The sequence below is a fragment of the Bubalus bubalis genome, chromosome 3, assembly GCF_019923935.1.
Source record: "Bubalus bubalis isolate 160015118507 breed Murrah chromosome 3, NDDB_SH_1, whole genome shotgun sequence".
In the NCBI taxonomy this organism is placed as follows: domain Eukaryota; kingdom Metazoa; phylum Chordata; class Mammalia; order Artiodactyla; family Bovidae; genus Bubalus; species Bubalus bubalis.
In genome coordinates, this window is record NC_059159.1 from 68,265,364 (window position 1) to 68,286,310 (window position 20,947).

The following is a 20,947-nucleotide window of genomic DNA, read 5'->3' on the forward strand; positions in this document are numbered from 1 at the left end:
CTTGGGAAGATTCCCTGGAGAAGGAAATGGCAACCCACTCCAGTATTCCTGCCTGGAGAATCCCATGGACAGAGGAGCCTGGTGGGCTACAGTCCAAGGGGTTGCAGAGAATCAAACTTGACTTAGCTGGCTAAGCAACAAGAAACCTTTCATTGTTGTTTGTAAACAGCAGATGTTTAGAATCTCTAATCCGGTCCTCAGAATTTTACTCCCTTTTTAACCACATGTGAGAGTTTCTCAAATAAATCAGTGCAGGAAACAGCCTTTATGCTGCCTTAGGGGACCCCGGAGTTCCAGACCTTTCTCACAGCTCCATCTTTCATCCTGTGCCTACTGAAGAAGGAAGTGACTCTCTCCGATCCTGCCTGCCTGTCTGTCTGTCTGTCCCAGCAGTCTGTCCTCTGCATGAAGCTGAAGCAGAGGGCTGCATGCTCCTTACCTGGCTTAGACACTTCCTGCCAGCAGTTTGTTTGGACCTGGGGGTACAGGGCTGAAGTAGGGTGTCCCTGACCCCCGGCCTTCCTCTCCCTTGTGTGGGGCAGTCAGCGCTGTCAGCAGCAGACAGTCCTGCTGGCTTCATCTGAATTAGTCCAGGCTGTAATTTGAAAGTGTACTATTCGTTACCTTCTTGCTTTGGGGGCTATATCTATCTTCATTTCTATTGGAGGATCTTGAAATACATACATGCATACAGTATCATTTCTTGATACAAAGGAACTTACTTACAAAACAGAAAGGGACTCAGATTTAGAGAATGACCTTATGGTTGCCTGTACACACTGTTACATTTAAAGTGGATAACCAACAAGGACCTACCGTAGGGCACATGGAATTTTGCTCAGTGTTATATGGCAGCCTGGATGGGAGGGCAGTTTGTGGGGAGAATGGATACATGTCTGTCTATGTATGACTGAGTCCCTTTGCTGTTCACCTGAACAGCAAAGTCATAACATTGTTAATTGGCTATACCTCAATACAAGATTTAAAAGCTAAAAAAGAAAAAATCATTTCTCAGTATTCCAAATTTTGGCACCCACCAACATAATTTGTTTACTTTATCATATCCTCCACACTAGAAATGAAATGTCTTAAAATTATGTGTATGTGATATACTTTAATGTATGGTTAAAAGACAATATAATAAAAAATGACATCAAAATTAATGGTAAAATCCATTTTATCATTAATTACCTTGAATTTCTTCTAATTTACTGTGTGTGTGTCTACGGCTTTGGCGAGAAAACAAGATAAAGACTTTTAACTTCTTTAATTTTTAAAATTTATATCTTTAAATTTAACTCCCTTTAAAGAAGTATCTTGGAATGATATAACTGGGAGATGGTATAGGGGAGATCAGTAGAGAACAGAGTGAAGTAAAGTATTTATTTGTTCTTTTTAAAAAGAAACAGCTTCACATTACTTGCTCTGCAGTGCGCGACGTGGCCTGTTACCTCCTGACTGTCTTATTTTAGAAGATGTAATTCTCATGACATCCTTTGCTTTTAAGTGATTGATAATAGATGACTGAGTGATTAATAATTGAATTCACATTCTGGCTTTTGTGCTTGTTTTAAGAGTTTGCTAATGCTGGGTTTTGTTTTTGTTTTAATGCTACCTAAAGTTTGGTTGTGTCCGCGAATGAAGAATGTTTCTAGCTGTGTCCTGTGTATGAACCTCTGGTTATGAGCACTGTTTCTCTGAGTCTCCTCTAAGCTGTGCTTGTTGTGTATGCTCTGTCTGTTCCATTCCTAAATCACGTATGGCAACCTCTTTGGCTATCAACAAACTTTATAGCTTACTGTGATGTTCAGCCGCCTTATACAAAAGAAAAAAATCTCAAGTTATTATATGAACTGTTTTCTAGTGAGTAAGTTTTATTAGTAAATAATTATTAAAACAAATTTAAAAGGAAGCTGAACAATTCCTAAAAACTTTATACAAATGTATGTTCAATATAGAAACCAAGGAAAACCAGGACATAAGAAAAATACCGTCTACAATCTCACCAAAGAGACAACTACTACTTATAACTTTCCTTCTAGTCATTTCTGTGTTTTTCTTTTTGTATTTGAGATCATATGGAGCAAGCAGTATGCATAATTAATGTATGTCTCCTACTTTTAAAAAACTAACATTATATCATGAGGATATTCTGCAAGAATTATTTTTCTTTAACATTTTTATAGTTAAGTACTATTCAATTGCATAAGTGCAGCATAATTTTCTTGACTAGTCTTCATTATGGACATTCTGTTTGTTTCTAGTATACTAGCTGGTATATGTTGCACTGAACTTTTATGCATAATATCTTCCCTGTGATTAGGATTATCCCCCTTGAATACATTCCCACTTCTGAAATTTTGTATTCAGAAGGAAGGTTATTAAGGATGTTGGTACATACAGGTTAGATGGTTCTACAAAGAACTCTACTAAGTTACACTGTTTGTACTCCCCTCCCCATGAAGAGGGTATAAAATCTTTGTGACCCTAAAAATGTTAGGAACCACTAATGTGTATTTAGAAAAAGAGATTTTTATGTTCCTCAAGTTCACCACTGACTAGCTTTCTAGAAGCATAGCAACATGCTTCAACCAAAGTAGATATGCAGGAAATTTGTTGCAAATAGGATCTTGGTGGGACCTCCATGTGATTGAAACCAAGACTGCCTTTCAGGAAAAGAGGAATGAGGTGTCTTGTGCTGTGTGCTGTGCGCTCAGTTGTGTCTGACTCTTTGCAATCCCACAGACTGTAGCCCACCAGGCTCCCCTGTCCGTGGAATTTTCCAGGCAAGAATACTGGAGGGGTTGCTGCTTCCTTCTCCAGAGCAGAAGGTATATGCTCATAAACTTATACATAAAATGACACTGAAAGAAACAATGCTCCCAGGTAGGGGCAGAAGACCAACAGTTTAGAAAGAACTAGAAGCCGAATGCTGTAACTCTTCCTCAGTGTCAATCTGAAAACCTTATTGCATTTACTTCATATTTGTCAGACAAATAGAAGGTTTTTGAAACTATTCTCTGTTTCTGTGAAATCAGAATAGGAGGCATAGCACCCCAGTCCTGTATGCCCGAGGAAATTAGTGCCCTAATTTCTATCTTTCTCTGCAGAAATAGTGCTTCTATGATAGCTCAGTTGGTAAAGAATCTGCCTGCAATGCAGGAGACCCTGGTTCGATTCCTGGGTTGGGAAGATCTGCTGGAGAAGGGAGAGGCTACCCACTCCAGTATTCTTGGGCTTCCCTTATGGCTCAGCTGGTAAAGAATCCACGTGCAATGCAGGAGACCCTGGTTTGATTCCTGGGTTGGGAAGATCCCCAGTAAAAGGGAAAGGCTATCCACTCCAGTATTCTGGCCTGGAGAATTCTGTGGACTACAGTGCATGAGGTCACAGAGTCAGACACGACTGAGTGACTTCCACTTTTTCTTTCTGCAGAAATAAAGTCACATGAAATGAGATATAGTCTGTTTTCTTACATCCTGATAGTCACCTAAGCTAGTGGGCTTCATAGCAAGTTACTACTAATTCTTGAAATGCTAATTGGATTTAGTATTTCTAGAAGATTATTTATATGAAATATATATGAAATATAAGTAATCTTCTAGAATATTCTGTATATGAAAACAGCACTTTCTGAACTATTTATTACTAATTCTAGCTGATAGTATTGGTTTGAAAGTAAATTTTTTATTGAAATTAACAGTGATTCTAAGGACTGTATTTTAGCTTTCGTACTTCAGAAATCTTAATGATATTTATCAATTTGTATAGTTATAAGGTATGAAAGACTCATGGGTACCTCGGTCCCAGGAGAGAATAAAGTGGTTCAGAATGTGGGCTCTGGCATCAGAGGCCCTGGGTCTGTGTCTCGCCTCTGCCACCCCCAGAGTGTGTGGCTTTTAAAGTCCCTCAGACCCTGTGCCTTGGTTTTCTCATCTGCAGAATGGGACAGCCCTGATACCCAGCTCCAAGGCTGATGACAAGGATGACCGGAGACAGGTGCTCGTTACGTCACCAGGGTTCTACCTCCTCCTCCCCCTGTCATCACCTTTGTGGTCATCACCTTGAAAGTCAACATTCAGTAAAACACGTTGGGTGACAGATTGGTTTACCACTGTGGTCTTTTTTTTTTCCAATTCCTTTTTCTCTTTTAAGCCTCTGGAGGCTCTGTGCTGACTTTGTAGACTTGGGGTGTAGTCTGACACCTTGGCCACTGCCTTCCCTGTGCCTTTTTTCCCTCTATCTGTAGATACCAGGATGAATGTCTTGCTTACCAAGTACAAGAAGGAAATGTTTATTTTGTTTTGTTTTATAATTTTATCTACTTATTTCTGGCTGTGCTGGGCCTTCGTAGCTGCTCAGGTTTTTCTCTGAGGTGCACAAGCGTCTCATTGAGGTGGCTTCTCTTGTTGCCGAACAAGGGCTCTAGGGTGCAGGGGGCTTCAGTAGCTGCCCTTCCCAGGCTCTAGAGCACAAGCTCTGCAGTTGTGCTGCACGGGCTTTGTTTCTTGGCAGCATATGGGATCTCCTGTATTGGCAGGTGAATTCTTTACCACTTCACCAGGGAAGTCCTCGGGAGTGTTTTTAATAAGGAAAAAAAAAACCTGAATGATTAATGGCAAAATACAACCGAAGCATTTAGTGAGACTTGACTGTCCCAAGTACCACACTTATTATGCACCAGAATTTTACCACTGGTCATGAAGGGCTATCAGATCTGGTTGCAGTTGTGTTTGACCGGCCGAGGTTGGTTGGGATGTGTCAGAGTGTGACATTTAGCATCTCTGATGGACTGGCTTCCCTCTGCTCATGGAAGGTGCTTCCCATTTTTCTTCAGCAGCTGTGGTTCTGCTTCCCACAGAGACATTCCATTTCCCATGAAATGGAATGATTGTTTCAATCATTTATGAGGTAGTCTAGAAAGATGCACTGAGTACCTACTGACTACACACAGACAACCATCCTCCCCGCCCCCTCTTTGCGCGGCACCACAGGGAGCCTCTGGGGGACTTTGCAGTACAGGATCCCGACCTGGAATGCTCTCCCCTCCTCTCTTGACCTTGTCCTGCATAACCCTTCTCTCTCGGGGAGCCTTCCCTGACTTCCCAGGCCAGATCAGACCTCCCAGGGCACCCCGTTTGTGTGATGACTTCATTGCATGTCTCCCACAGAATGGAGGCCTCCCTGGGAGCAGGGGTGCATATGCTGTGTCCCTGCAGCCAGCAGAGTGGGGGCTCAACAATCCGTCAATCAGACGTTTCAGAACATGAAGACCACAGGACACCTATAGCACCAGGTGATAAAACAGTGGGCTCTTTCCATCTGTGGTTGCAGAGAAGATAAACCCGAGGAGTCCCAACACCCCCAGACCCAGAGTCCTGGCCCCAGCTGGTGTCCTCATGTGTCTCAGAACCCTGAGTGAGTCCTGCCACAGAGCGAAGCCGCCCCTCGGGCCTCAGGTTCTCGTGCATTTAATAACACACCTCGTTTTCAGCCTTGTGAGTGCTGGTTCAGTTGTAAAGAGTCGGCCTGCAATACAGGAAACTGCCTGCAGCACGGGAGACCTGGGTTCGATCACTGGGTCAGGAAGATCCCCTGGAGAAGGGAATGGCAACCCACTCCAGCATTCTTGCCTGGGAAATCCCATGGACAGAGGATCCCAGGGGGCTACAGTCCCTGGAATCGCAAAGAGTCGGACACAACTGAGTGTGCACACACGCTGGCATCGCATCTCCTGCTTCCTCCCCATGTGTCCCCTCCACTCGTCACACCAAGCCATCTGTAGTTCCCTGAGTGTTCCCTGTTCTTTTTAATGCTTTTGTGCCTTTGCCTTAGTCTAGAATGGCTGCCAAGCCCCACTTCTTAGCCCCGCTTCTTATCCCCCAGCCGTGCCCCCGCTCGCTCCTGTGCCTCAATGTCTGCAAACACAGATCCAGCCTCTCCCAGCCTCCCTTCCTCTGCGAAGAAGGCCGGGCCCCCTGCTAATACCTCGGAGAGCGTCTAGCAGGAAGCAGACCTGTAACAAATATTTGGATAACCAGAAGAACGGTTCTTTCGCCTTTTAATGATACATGTAAATACTGACCTGAATGCCAGATAACACTCATGATAGAGCTACCGCGTCCCTGGAGAAGCATGCCCCCTTGAGAGCAGGCCTGCTGCCAAAACTAAAATGTCAGAACATTTATTAGTGAATAACCCCAATCTACTCTGTATTTTTCTTTCTCACGTACATAGGTTTCCTTGTCACCACCTCCTAAAATGGATTTCTTGTCACGACCCGGTAGTAAATGTCCCATACTTTAATATGGTGTATCTGCCCTGGGAACATTGAGGTATTTTCTTCCTTGAGGCAATATTACTTTTTTCAGATTTGCAAGATATTATCTTATACCAATCAGCATCTGTGCTTTGAAGCCCCACATGGCAGTGCTGTTTTTCGAGCTGTGATGGAGGCAGGCTTCAGGGCAGAGCGAGGACGCACTTCAGTCATCTCGGAATGCACGGCAGCAGCCCCTGCCTCGAGGGCACGCCGTTCATTCCAGAACTCCTGACGCACTTCAGTCATCTCGGAATGCACAGCAGCAGCATCTGCCTTGAGGGTGCTCCGTTCCTTCCAGAACTCCTTCCCTGGAAGGATGAAAGCACAGCTTGCTCAGCTTTCTGAAGGGTATTCCCGACGGTCTCTTTGAACACAAAGGCTATGTCTGACTTCTTTCTGCTCTCCCTCAGTAAAATGCTTTGCTTCACATCCTAAGCATTATTGATGATCCTGGTGGTGGCATACTTTTCAAGACAGTTTTCAGGAAGATTTGGAAATCATTAGGTGTCTTCACTGGGATCGCCAGATGTGAAGGAGAAGGAAGAATTAAACTGTCTGTTTGGTTTTATTGGTGTTAGATTATGAAGTTCATTGTTGTGTTGTTGTTGTTCAGTTGCTCAGTTGTGTCCAACTGTTTGCAACCCCATGGACTGCAGGACACCAGGCTTCCCTTTACTTCACTGTCTCCTGGAGTTTGCTCAAACTCATGTCCATTGAGTCAGTGATGCCATCCAATCATCTCATCCTCTGTCGTCCCCTTCTCCTCCTGCCTTCAATCTTTCCCAGCATCAGGGTCTTCTCCAATGAGTCGGCTTTTTGCATCAGGTGACCAAAGTATTGGAGCTTCCGATTCAGTCCTTCCAATAAATATTCAGGGTTGATTTTCTTTAGGATTGACTGGTTTGATCTTCTTGCTGTCCAAAGGACTCTTAAGAATCTTCTCCAGCACCACCATTCGAAAGCATCAATACTTTGTTATATTAGTGACAAAAACCAAAGGATAGGATTAAATAAGCACGTCCCTGGATTAAAAAAAGAAAAAGATTGTAACAGTGTGGTCCCTAGAGACTGATGAAGGACTTGCTCTTTTAAAATATATTAAAAATAATTTGGGGACTTCCCTGGCCATCCAGTGGTTAAGATTCTGCACTTCCGATGCAGGGGGGTTGCAGGTTTGATCCCTGGTCAGGGAGCTAAGATCCACGTGCCTTGTAACAAATTCAACAAAAGACTTTAAAAATGGTCCACATCCAAAAAAATACAAAAAATAAATAAAGATGATCTGGAAAAGAGCGTGGAGAATCTCAGCGCTTCTAGGTAAGAAAGTGGAGCTGATGGGCACAGCTGAGAGAAGGTTCCACAGTGGGTGGGCAAAGGAGGAGCAGATGTGGGGGGCTCATTTTTCTGCTGGTTCAGCTCAGTAGGTCCTCTGTCTCCACCTGAGAAAATGCTGTGGCTGTTCCTTTGAAGGGTCTATTCAGCAGGGTTAATTTCTTGCTTCTCATCCTACTAGGCTATTTGGCTTTTAAATGTATATTCCCACTCTCCACTGCATACATAATATATATGCATACATACATTATTCATGTGTTTAAAAATCTTAACAGATTTTAATTTACCATTTTCTCCCCTTGCTTTGCCTTTGTCTTTCTCTCCTCATTCTTCCCCCAATCCTTTCCTTATTTTTAGATAGGTCATTTTGTGGGAATAATGTGGTGGGACCCGTATTGTGAAATGTTGACACTTTTATTAAAATACTTTGTGTAACTTATTATATGCTGTTTTTAGGATGAAAATACCCCTTAGGAGCTTTCTTTTTAAAATTCAGTAATTGCTCATCTCCCAAACACAGAGAGTTAAAATCTGCCCAACTGTATCCTTTTATGATTTCTGAGAGGTGTTATAATCTGCCTTTTATTACTTGTGGGAGATGGGGCTTTTAAATGACGTTGGTGTGACTTGTTTTTACAGTCCTGTCTTAAGGTCTGTACTCTTGCCACTGAAATCATGGCATAAACTTTGACAAATATAGCTTCATCACCTTTTGAAATCTACTACAAAATGATTTATTGATCAGTTGTTTAGTACTTATAGTTGATTCTTAAAATTCAGTTCTCATCAGCTAAAAATGTAATACTATATATTCACAACAAGAAATATTGTTTTAAATCTGTAATGAATGTATGTGACTCAGTTAATGAACTAAGGCATGAAAAATAGTTATTTGGATTTCATAAAGGTGTTTAAATTGCATGTTTCATAGACCTCTTGGTTAGCAGTGTATAGTAATTAACTTTGATGTAGGCCGTTAAACAGTCTCACAAATAAAAATTTTCTGTAAAAGGATAACCGATGTATTACCCTTTTATTTGTAGACATTAACCTATATTCTGGTCCTTTATTTGCCCATTTCTTCTTTTCATTTATTCCTTCTTGAGAACTGTCTGGTAGTTTTCTGACCTGATTTAGAATCTCTAGTTTATTTCTGTTTTAAAACAAGGACCAAATTTAACAGGAGACCATTGGTGAGATAAATTGGCCTACAGGCTCAGACTAACACCAGCAGATTTACTTCCTTGTGTTTAAATAAAGTACTCATTTTCCATGAAATAATAAATTGGACTTGCAGGCATGATTTATTCAAATCTGAAGAAGAAAAACTAAAAAAGGATTATTTAAGGTTTAGATTCATAGGGAAAGTAATGTTTTCAGTTATCTCACTCAGAGTCTCAAAATGCTCTTGTTGTTATTTTTGTTTGGTTGCTAAGTCACGTCTGATTCTGTGCAACCCCATGGACGGCAGCGCGCCAGGCTTCCCTTTCCTTCACTGTCTCCTGGAGTCTGCTCAAACTCATGTCCATTGAGTCAGTGATGCCATCCATCCATCTCATCCTCTGTCACACCCCTTCTCTTCTTGCCCTCAGTCTTTCCGAGCATCAGGTTCTTTTCCAATGAGTTGGCTTTTCTCATCAGGTGGCCAAAGTATTTTTGGAGCTTCGGCATCAGTCCTTCCAATGTATATTCAGGGTTGATTTCTTTTAGGATTGACTGGTTTGACTCAAAAATGCTACCTTAAACCGAATCCAGCAGTGACACAGCCAGCGGGCACAAAGCAGTTTATATTCCAGCAAATAAATAGGTGCCACAACCCGGAGCAAGACATTCCTCATTTGTTCAGTCCATGAAGAAACGCACATTGAGTACCTGCTGCGTACACACAGATAACCACCCTGAGAACCATTGTCTGGGGAGAACCCTGTGAACAGATCCTAAGGCAACTCGAGAAGGGCAGTGTTAGAAATATTCTGGGATCTGAGAGGAAGGGTGGAGTTCAAAAAACTGCTGGCTTGAACTTACTTCATACTTACAGAATAGAACATTAGAGGTGATAGTGTTAATACAGAGAAGGATCTTGTAGGAAATCTCCCCCTTTTCCAGTTGTAATTTTAATTTCTCTGTTGAAAATGGAAAGTTTATATTACTAAGGAATTTGCAGTTTACCTTCCTTATGCATTAAAAAAAATGCAGTACATCGACATGGTTTTTAAAAAGTAAATTTTATCACAATTTTAATCAATTTTGATCAATTACTTTAATTTGGTTCAACTACATTTTGTTTAAAATTATACCATATGCTTCTGGGGAAACATGATGGATTTTATTACCCAGACTTACTAATATTATTGCCAACCACTTTTAATTTTATTTATTTGTTATTTTTATCAGAAGGTAATCCTTTTTCTCACTAATGAGCCACACCCTCCTCCATTTCCAGTTCTGCCTTTACTGCCAATGGAGGCATTGCCATTGGTCTTAAAATGTATTTGAATAGGGTCCTTTGCCATAAGAAAATGCATCCTACATATTCAAGGACCGGTAAAATCTCTATTTGGGTTTTCCCAGTGGCTCAGACGGTAAAGAGTCTGCCTACAATGCAGGAGACCCCAGTTCAATCCTTGGGTCGGGAAAATCTCCTGGAGGAGGAAATGGCAACCCACTCTAGTATTCTTGGCTGGAGAATCCCATGAACAGAGGAGCCTGGAGAGCTACTGGACCTGACTAACACTTTGACTTTTTCACTTTTCAAGGTCTCTGTTTAATCTTGAGTGTATCCATTTTAAACCCTGATTGAGCAAATTACTTGACAGCAACCCCCCACTCCCCACCCCCCACCTCCCAGGCCCGAAATGGACTACTGAGTGCAGAGCAGTCAGCTCTCAGCTCTCTGGAAGGAGCCAGAGTGGTGGTCTTTATCAGCACAGGATGTCAGCAGGGGAAGGGTGAGCTCAGAATCTAGCTCTAGGTACCGAGAGACCGCGCCCCCACCCACATCCTGCCGCAGGCAGGGTGGGGACGCCCAGCCCATTGGCACACCCTGTGTCTTCTGAACTCCTTGACTACCGTCCTCCCCCACCTCCCTGATCTCTTCCACTCTTGGGCTTCTTGGCTTGTGATCAAGTGCAGTTAGAGAAGGGATGCTGATGTGATCTTTCTAATTAAAGGTTTTTTTTTTTTTTTTTCTATCAAGAGGGCTTTTAAACTATAGAATTTAGTTTGACCTGTTAAGTCCTAAGCTCTGTGGCTCAGGCAGGACAACAACCGAATTGCAGGCGGCCGTCAGCGGCAGCCACATTCCAGAGCGAAGCCTCCTTCTCAGGACCTCTGGTTTGTGCAGGAGCTCTTCATTACCAGCTTAGCTTTTGAGGCTTCCGTGGCGTTTCAGAGCCACGCCTGCATTACTTTCACTGGCTCTAAATTCCTTTGTGTTCGTATTATTTCTACCAGGGCATGACTGTCTCAGGAAGATATTATAAGGGTGATTTGGGGGTGATGGGGAGCTTTGTAAATTGTGAGATGTAAAATGAGTAGTCTGACCTGATTCCTGACAATCCCCTATTTCCATCTGGGAATAGGTGATTCTGTTTTTCAGTACATTTCCACCTTTATGGACATGCTGATCTTAGAAGATGACCCACCGATTCCACCTTCCATTTCTGGTCAACAGTGACCTGTTGATTTCAACTGTAAAGGGAATCAGCTGGTGCTTCTGAAGGTGTGTGAACACCAGTGAGTCACAAAGCCAACTCAAGTCTCATTCAGTATCCAGGAGGAGGAGCATGTATCCTCTCTCTCCAGGGAGCTTAGTACTATTACACTGTCTGACTGCATCCTTTGAATCACAGAACGTGACGATTTGACATGACTTTTCTTAATTGACTTGAAGTCAGGCAGATAGTTCTCAGATTGGTTTTGCCTTCGGATTTGAGAAGTGAGCAAATCCAAGTATTTTCCAGTGACTATTAGATAGTGTTACTAAGAGCACAGCACTGTGCAGGGGATATCAAGTTCTTCTCTTGCTGAATTCCTCGAGTATTGCCAGTATCAGTATTCTCTCTGATCGAGCCCCTCTTTCCTGTTCCATGTGCCCCATTCTCATCCTTCATCTCAGGCTCCCTCTCATAAACCAGGCACAAATGGTAGGATCCAGGCATCTATTTGTAGATGGTTAGTGAGGGTCACATGGCAGGAGAAGCACTGGGGTGCAGTGGCGCACCCCACGGATGTGGTCCCTCCCCTTTCAGGGAACTTACAGTCTAGTGCAGAGTTGGAGGGGGAGGGGCAGATCCATCCCCATTTGCCTGTCTTTGTACATGAGGTTTTGCGGGAACACAGCCCTACCCATCCACCCTGTCTGGCTGCTCTGGGCATTCCAGTGACATCTTCTTTGTAGCGACCCTGTGGTCCAAGAGCCTGGAGTGCTTCCTGCTCCAGAGGGTGAGGTGAAGAGGTGAGTACAGGCAGTAGCTGGAAATGTCCCAGGAAGAGCATCCACTCTCTTGGGGAAGAGGACCAGCATGGAGCCTGCAAGCAGAAGAAGGGACCTATTCATACCTGAATTTCAGGGAAGTCACTTTGGCTACGGGTTTCCCTGGTGGCTCAGTGGTCAAGAATCCGCCTACCAATGCAGGATATGCAGGAGATATGGGTTCTGTCCCTGGGTCGGGAAGATCACCTGGGGAAGGAAATGGCAACCCACTCCAGTATTCTTGCCTGGGAAATCCCATGGACAGAGGAGCCTGGGGGTCACAAAGGAGTCGACACAACTGAGCGACTAAGCCACCACCACCACCAGCACTGCTTTGGCTGCAGAACAATGATGATGAAGGACAGTGAGTGCAGCGTTGCAACGGGAGGCACTAACACCTAGGAATCAGGCGCATGGCTCTGCCTGGAGGCACGCTTCACCCTGCCCTGTACTGATCCTGACATTAGGTCACTTCTCTGTTGGCTGTTTTGTCGGTACGGTGTGTGTGCCTGTGCTCAGTCGTGCCAAACTCTTTGTGACCCCATGGACTGTTGCCCACCAGGCTCTTCTGTCCATGGAATTCTCCAGGCAAGAGTACTGGGGTGGGTTGCCATTTCCTCCTCCAGGAGATCTTCCAGACCAAGGGATCAAACCTGGGTCTCCTGCATTGCAAGCAAATTCTTTACTGTCTGAGCCACAAGGGAAGAGATGATTGGATGGCATCACCGACTCAATGGACATGAGTTTGAGCAAACTCCGGGAGATAGTGAAGGACAGGGAAGCCTGGCAGGCTGCAGTTCATGGGGTCGCAAAGAGTTGGACACGCCTGAGCGACTGAACAGCAACAATAAATATGGTGCTGACTGCTAACACTCTGTCCTTAAGTGTTAAGGACAGTGTTTGCGTCATCGCTGTTCTTCCTATTCTAGTAATCCTGTTGAGAGGTGAGTGTGGACTGTCCTAGGCCTTTGCAGTGTCCACAAAAAGTTAGTTGATCTAACAAAGATATGGGAGATTTTATGGGAGCCAGGTTTGAGGATAATAATCTAGAAAGTGCATCTGAGAACTGTTCCACCTGTTAGAAGTAAAGGCACAGGTATGTAAGTATTTTAGACAGAGGGCTGGACATCAAATGAGGCCTTACTGACAGTTTATGCAATCCAGATCTAAGTATCATTGTGGTGGGTCACATGACCCTTACACGTTCAAGAAGGAATGTTATCTTTAAGGAGCTGTCTTGTTGATGCTAGGAGAATGCTGCTCTTTGGGACTGAGCAGGTATTTCTGCTGAAGGGGGTGGTCTGGTTGATGCATAATGCAAATACGAGATGCTCAGTGGAGGGCAGGGAGGAGGACAAAGGGCAGAGGAGAACTTTTGTGTTTAAATTTTTCTTGTCCTGCCATAAAATACGAATCTCACTCCACCACTGTGAGGATGTGGAGAAAATGGCCGGATTCTGGAGCCACGCGGGCAGTGGGACTGTCAGGAGTCAGTGATTGTTCAGATGTCGGAACAGGAGGCTGGGGATGAAGTGGAGGACTTGTGTTTGATCAGTTGAGTGGATGGGGGTTCCCAGCCCCGAGGTGGGGAAGACAGTGAATGAAGCAGGTGTGTGCCATGGAGTCACAGCAAGTTCATTCCCAGGCATCTTAAGTTTAGGTGCCACGGTGATCCCAATAGAAATGTTCAGGAAGCCTTTGACTGTGAACCCAGAGATAAGAAGCAAGATGCGGGCTGAGGACATGGAGGGAGGAAGGATCAAATGAACCTGGTCACCTTGCTGGGGAGATGAAGAGATGCTAGAGCGAGGAGGAGACCAGGCAGGCTCCTAACAGGTCTAAATGGAATACCAGGAGTCAAAGGCTAGGGACTTCCCTGGCAGTCCAGCAGTTAGGACTCTGCTTTCACTGCCAAGGGCCCGGGTTTGATCCCTAGTCAGGGAACTAAAGAGAGAAGGCAATGGCAACCCACTCCAATGTGCCTGGAGAATCCCAGGGATGGGGGAGCCTGGTGGGCTGCCATCTACGGGGTGGCACAGAGTTGGACACGACTGAAGCGATTTAGCAGCAGCAGCAGCAGGGAACTAAGATCCACAAGTCACTTGGCGTGACCCAAAAATAGAAAAGTCAAAGGTTAGACAAAGGGAAGATCAAAACAGCTTTTGAAGAAAGATGAGCATGAAGTTTGAATCCATTAAACATTTTCTTGTTGAGATGGGTGAGCCTGAGAAATGTTTATATTCGTGAGTCTCACATCAGCACCTGCCCACCGAACCACAACAGATGTCTCCCGCCTTGGGTACCCAGATTTCACTCACTGTCGTGTTCCACATTCTTCCCATAAGCAGCTTTCCTCCAGTGGAATATTAGACACCACAGAGGATGTCCTAGGATGGCTGATGACCTGTTCAGTCTACTTTTCTGAACCTATTTCCCTCCCCTCACTCTTTTCCTCTCCAGTTACTAGTTCACTGGAGCCTTGATGTGAAAAGTTGAAGGGAGAGACAGTCTTCCTCCTTTTTGTGGGGTTCTTGGTTCAACATCAACAACTTGAGTCTGGTATCTTAGAGTTTTATAAGGACTTCTCTATTTTAATTTGTTTATTGCAGTACTTCCCATGGGCTTCCCATGGTGGAGCTAGTGGTAAAGAACCTGCCTGCCAGTGCAGGAGACATAAGAGACGAAGGTTTGATCCCTGGGTAGGGAAGATCCCCTGGAGAAGGACATGGCAACCCACTCCAGTATTCTTACCTGGGAAATCCCATGGACAGAAGAGCCTGGTGGGCTACATTCCATGGGCTCACAAAGAAGCGGATTTGACTTAGCGACTAAACAGCAACAAGTGCCTGCTACAGGTGTGCAGTGGTCAGAAGCCTGATGCAGAAGGCATATCCACGTGTACCTGAACAAAGGTATCACCCTTAGATGGTCGGACGGAGTGCCGCATGTTACACTTAGTTCTGTGCTATGGGATGAAATTTGTGGGAAAACTTTGAAATGGATCCAAAAGGCTACTGGGTGCATTTTCCAGCTCAGCTTTGCAGGTTATCTCATCCCTGCATGAACTCCAACCTGTTTCACAATCCTGTAATGACAGAAAACTGATAGTAATGGGCAAGAGTCTTGTCCATTGAAATGAAAACCGTGTCGTGTGGAATGCAGTTGGTTATTGCCCTCTGGGTATGGACCAGTTTGACCAGTTTTGCATCTATTTGTCAATTCTTTGCAGTATTCTTGATGTTTATATATTTGTCTGTTCTTCACCAGGTCATTCAAAGGATTCACCTTTAAACTGGTTGTAACATCTTATGATTCCTTCTCAAAATTAATGGGTCAGTAAAAATCTGTGTCCCTTGTTCAGCAAAAAGTTCTCATCATCCATGCCCATGTATGTTTATACCTGGAAGATTCACAAGGAAATGCTGGCTATAAGTGCCTGTACCAAAGGGAAGGTGGGAAGACTTGCCTTTCACGATATACCGTTAAGGATCCTGTGAATGTTGTATCACATGCTTAGAGTATTACCTAAACAAAGAGATTATTGTTCAGTTGCCAACTCATGTCTGACTCTGCGACCTCCTGGTCTGCAGCATGCCAGGCTTCCCTGTCCTTCACTATCTCCTGGAGTTTGCCTAAACTCATGTCCATCAAGTCGGTGATGCCATCCAACCATCTCACCCTCTGTCATCCCCTTCTCCTCCTGCCTTCAATCTTTCCCAGCATCAGAATCTTTTCCAGTGAGTCAGCTCCTCACATCAGGTGGCCAAAATACTGAAGCTTCAGCTTCAGCATCAGTCCTTCCAATGAATATTCAGGGTTGATTTCCTTTAGGATTGACTCGTTTGATCTTGCAGTCCAACGGATTCTCAACATACATTTGTTAAGTTCCTTTTTGAACTCTCTCAAGTCAGTCCTCAGCTAGCCCTTACCAAAACTTTGACATTGACTAAATTCACATTTGAATTAGCTGACTTTCCAAAGAGACCCTTGTCTCTAAATAAACCACCACTGGACAGCAACCTGCCTATCAGCCTTACTTCTGCACTCTTGAAAGTCTTTAACTTGACTTTTCAAAATGGCTCTAACAGTAGAAAAATGTCGGTCAGACGGTATGAACTCTTTTATGACTGTCTTCAGGACTCTGGGGATCCTGGCTTGACGGGGAGGGACGGTGGAAGACCAGTTAGCCAGGTCTGCAGTCCTGGTTCTGCCCGGCTCACCCGTCCCAGACCGGCCACACACAGCCTGTAGCCTCCTTGTCTGGTTACAGCTGGCAGCCCTTCCTTTAAGCCATTGGAGCTCAAGCCTGCTGCATATTGAAAACACCTGGAGTGTTCTTAAAACTCCAAATGCTCCCACCCATTAAATCTTGGTGTCAGAGGGGTGGGACTCTGACGTCAGTGTATTTAAAGCCACTGAGGTGCGGCTGATGTTGAGAAACTTGGCTGTACAAAGAGTGGCTCTGACTTAACAGAAACTTCACATGTGACCCCAGGGACAGAAGCATGCAGGCCTTCTGACAGGAAGATCTAAGCAGCTGACGAGGAGCGTCTGGACAGAAAGGAAGGCCAACCTTCTGCAATATTCATGCACACAGAATCCGGTCTTCCTGGGGCTACCTTTGGACCAGGGCCAGCTAGGTCCTGGGTGTGGTTTAAGAGCTCTGTTAGCCTTGGTTTCGGTCGTCAGAGCTTGTTTTATAGTTCTGAACTCAGCTAAACTCTCCCAGAGCAGAAATACTGAGTGGGGGCCGTCAAGATCATACCCCAGCCCCCGTCCTCTGCCATTTGGGCCACTAAGCCAGCCTTGGGTGGGCTGACACCCAGCACCACCACCACCAGGTGGCCGTGTGACCGACAGAACGTCATACTCCTCATCCACCAGACAACTGGGAAAACCACACCGGACAACAGGACCTGTCGAGTGCCTGCTTTGGGCAAAGGTCTTAGAACCTCATTGCTCCAACCTGTAACAACGTGCTTTGAAAGTGTTAGTCGCTCAGTCATATCTGACTCCTGTGACCTGTGGACTATAGCCCGCCAGGCTCCTCTGTCCCTGGGATTCTCCAGGCCAGAATACTGGAGTGGGTTGCCATTCCCTTCTCTGAGGGATCATCCCGACCCAGGGATTGGACCCAGAGATCAAACCCGGGTCTCCTGTATTACAGGCAGATTCTTTACCACTGAGCCACCAGGGAAGCCCAGCAATGTGCTTTATTAAGGGGTTTTTGATAGAGAGTCGAGTTTATGAGGGGAGAAGTAAAAAATGCGTCCACCTGTTTATTTTGGAATGGTAAGGCAAAGAATTGGGCTTCCCAGGTGCCTGAGTGGTAAAGAATCCACCTGTCAATGCAGGAGACCCCAGTTTGATCCCTGGGTTGGGAAGATCCCTGGAGAAGGAAATGGCAACCCACTCCAGTATTCTCGCCTGGAGAATCCCATGGACACAGCAGCCTGGCGGGCTACAGTCCATGGGGTTGTAAAGATTTCGACATGACTAGCGACTAAACAACAACAGAGACAAAGAATTATTCAATTGCTGGTATGCTGTTCCTCGCCAGGAATGGTTTCCTCTAATGAGGGGTCCTGGTTCATGGCCTGCTTTAGTTCCATGATTCATAACATGTTATCATTGCCTGGGCTGTTTTTAAAATGTGCACATTGGTGTCATGAACTCTGCTGTGGTTGCCTTCATGTACTCACTCTATGCCCCGCTCCCTTTTGTGTAGGAAGACAGAGCTGTTAATAACCCCCTGCCTGACAGAGGGGGCAACGGACTAGCCCTCGGGGATGACAGATTCAAACCCGTGGTGCCCTGGCCTCATGTGGAAGGCGTGGAAGTGGACTTGGAGTCTATTCGAAGAAGGAACAAGGCCAGACATGAACAAGAGCACCGCCCCGGAGGAGAGAACCAGAAAGACATCATGCGGAGGCAATATCTCACATTTAAACCCCAGACTTTCACCTACCGTGATCCTGTGCTCCGCCCGGGGGTCCTCGGTAACTTTGAGCCCAAAGAGCCTGAGCCTCCCGGAGTGGTCGGTGGGCCTGGAGAGAAAGCCAAGCCATTGGTTCTGGGACCAGAATTCAAACACGCAGTTCAAGCCAGCATTAAAGAGTTTGGATTTAACATGGTGGCTAGTGACATGATCTCCTTGGATCGCAGTGTCAACGACTTGCGACAAGAAGAGTAAGCACCCCTTCCTCCTCTTTCTAAACTGGGGGCACGGTTGTGTGGATAGATACTGAGTTAGATTGTCACTTACTGCAGGGGAATAAGAGGATCTTTGGTCCCCAAAATGGGCAGAAAGGGGAGAGCTCCCAATTTGTGTTATTTTATTTCGGGGGTGGCGTATAAAATTCTGGGGTCTTCTACACCTGTGCTGCTCAAAGTGTGGTCCCCAGACAGGCCCTGGTCAGAACGTCCCCTTCTCACAGCCCACAGTGAGAAACGAGCCTGTCCCAGGCATGGACTCACTATTAAGTGTGTTGTTTGGTTTCACCTGACAGTGTTTTAATAGCAGAGCTTTCTCAGCGCATGGCTTTTCCCTCTGTACCAAGCTCCCTGTCTCACTGTAGGATGGTAGACAGGAGAACTGCTGGGGTGCTCCTGAAACTAACTGGATGTTTGCCACCTTCCTTTTTTTTTTTTTATTGGAGAATGATTACTTTACACTATTGTGTTAGTTTCTGCTGTACCATGTGAATCGGTCATACATATGTCCCCTTACTCTTGAGTCTCCCTTGCACCTCTCCCCCCGTCCCACCCCTCTAGGTCATCACAAAACACCCAGCTGAGCTCCCTGTGCTGTACAGCGAATTCCCACTAGTTATCTGTTTTACACTCAGCCCTGAAACTGGAAGTGGAAATTCCCGAGTACGTATAAAGGTGTCCTCAGACAGATGAAACCATGACCCACACGTTCAGGGCCTTCTCACGTAGTGTGATTTAAAACAAAGGGTTTCAAGCTCTTGGCTTTTGATTGTGGTGCCTACTGGATGAACTCAAAGCTGTTCTCTTTCAGTTTATTCAGCAACTGATTCTACTCAGAGGATCTAAGCATCTTCCAATACTGTGGATGCAAACGTAATTCATGCCACTAGGGAACTTCCCAGGTGTCTTCCCAGTGAGGCAGGGTTAACATAGTCCTCATGTTAGGAGGTGAACATGGCAGGCACAGGCATACACACAGACCCCACAGCAGCATCCTTTATGACCATGGAGTCGAATGCTGGACCTATCGGGGGCTGCTCCGGAGGCTTCATATATTGATTTGGTAGGAGTCAAAGGGGTTGCATGAAAAATGCAGAGAAAAAAAGAAAGAGAAGAAGTAGAGAACCAAGGTGTGAGAGATATAACCTCCAGTACAGAGAAGAGTTGGAGGATCTTAGAGGGGCTGAAAAGGGAGGATGTGGGAGCAGGTTGTTCCTGATCAAAGCAGAAATTTGCCTGGTTTCAGAGTTGCCACATTTAGAAAGAAAAAAAAAAGAAGTTCAGTCAAATTTAATTTCAGATAAATAATGAAAAATGTTTAGTATAAGTATACCCCCAAATAGTGTATGGGATATTCTTATACAATGAAAATATTTGTTGTTTATCTGAAATCCAAATTTAACTGTGCATCCTGTATTTTATGGCAGCTCTCCTGGCAGGGGCTGAGCTTGTTGCTAGAACTGCCGCGCACAGACCCTTTGGGACCCTAAACAGAGTCTGTGGTCCCCACTTGGAGTGCCTGCCAGTTACCAGAGATAAGACTCGAACCTCGAGTCTGTCACTGGGGTTCTCAGACAACCGCCTCCTCACCTTCTCCTGACGGGGAAGGAAAGAGGGGGTACTTACTGACTTTCTGCTGTAGGCCAGGACTTAAACTGAGAGGGTTCCCACATATGAACGTGAAGTCTGAGGCTCAGTGCTGTGACTTCTTTTCTGTCTGCCCAGCAAGATGGCAGAGCTACGGTCTACCCCCGTGGCCCTTCTCTCTCCTCCACCCACACCTTCCTGGACCACATGCCTCAGGGCAGGGTTTGCTAGATGATAAGGTCCTGAGAGCAAGGTATTTGTCTTCTCCAGCTCCTTCCAGTAACTGACATCCAGGAGCTTGGCTGTGCCCAGCAGTGAACATCTGGGGAGAGAATGAATGAGTAATAAAGGGGTGAATGAAGGAGTCTGCTGAGGTCAGACCTTGGCTCCAGTACCAGACACGAGATCTTAGACCAGCTCCTTACCCCACAGTCCTCAGTAACCTGATCCGTAACATGGGTCTACCAGTACCTACCCCCCAGGTTGGCATTGGGATTAAAGGACATAATAGACTAAGAATTTTATCATAGGCCTAGTGGTTAGAAACTTAAGAAGTAGTGGCTTTTTTTTTTTTTTTTAATTGCTATGGCACTTTCTTCAGGTCACAATTTGTCTAAACTACGTAACTTTGGGGTCCTCTGTTGCTTTTTGGAAACTGTGGGTGCCCCACACAGCCATGTCCACATGACCTGTTTCTCCTTGCACTTCCATTGATGGCAGAGCCCTCATCCCTTTTGATGATCCCTGACACACCAGGTACCTCTGAAGCCCCCGTCTCTCTGGGTCTTGCTCTTCTACAATCATCTTTCTTCCTGTCTTTCTCTCTTTTCTCCCTGCACGCTCCCTTCCTTTCTAATTTTCCTCTTGCCTCTAATCTCCCTTCCTCCCTCCTGCCAAGCCTTTTCACAGGCTGATCATCTCTTTGTTCTTTTTTCTGGCATAACTGGAGCACTGCTCAGAAATGAGATTATTACATGTTCCAGCAAAGATTGTGGCCCCAGTCAGATAAAAGGACCAAG

The 20,947-nt window shown here is 45.2% G+C and overlaps 1 protein-coding gene across 2 annotated transcripts in view; it reads left to right on the forward strand.

Annotated features, from left to right (window-relative positions):
- GALNT7 (polypeptide N-acetylgalactosaminyltransferase 7) overlaps positions 1-20,947 on the forward strand; it is a 135,300-nt gene that overhangs the window by 51,166 nt on the left and 63,187 nt on the right. For both annotated transcript variants that reach the window (XM_025281312.2, XM_025281310.2), the window contains exon 2: positions 17,857-18,317. In XM_025281312.2, the coding sequence (XP_025137097.2) occupies positions 17,857-18,317 (461 nt within the window). The remainder of the gene's footprint in view (positions 1-17,856; positions 18,318-20,947) is intronic.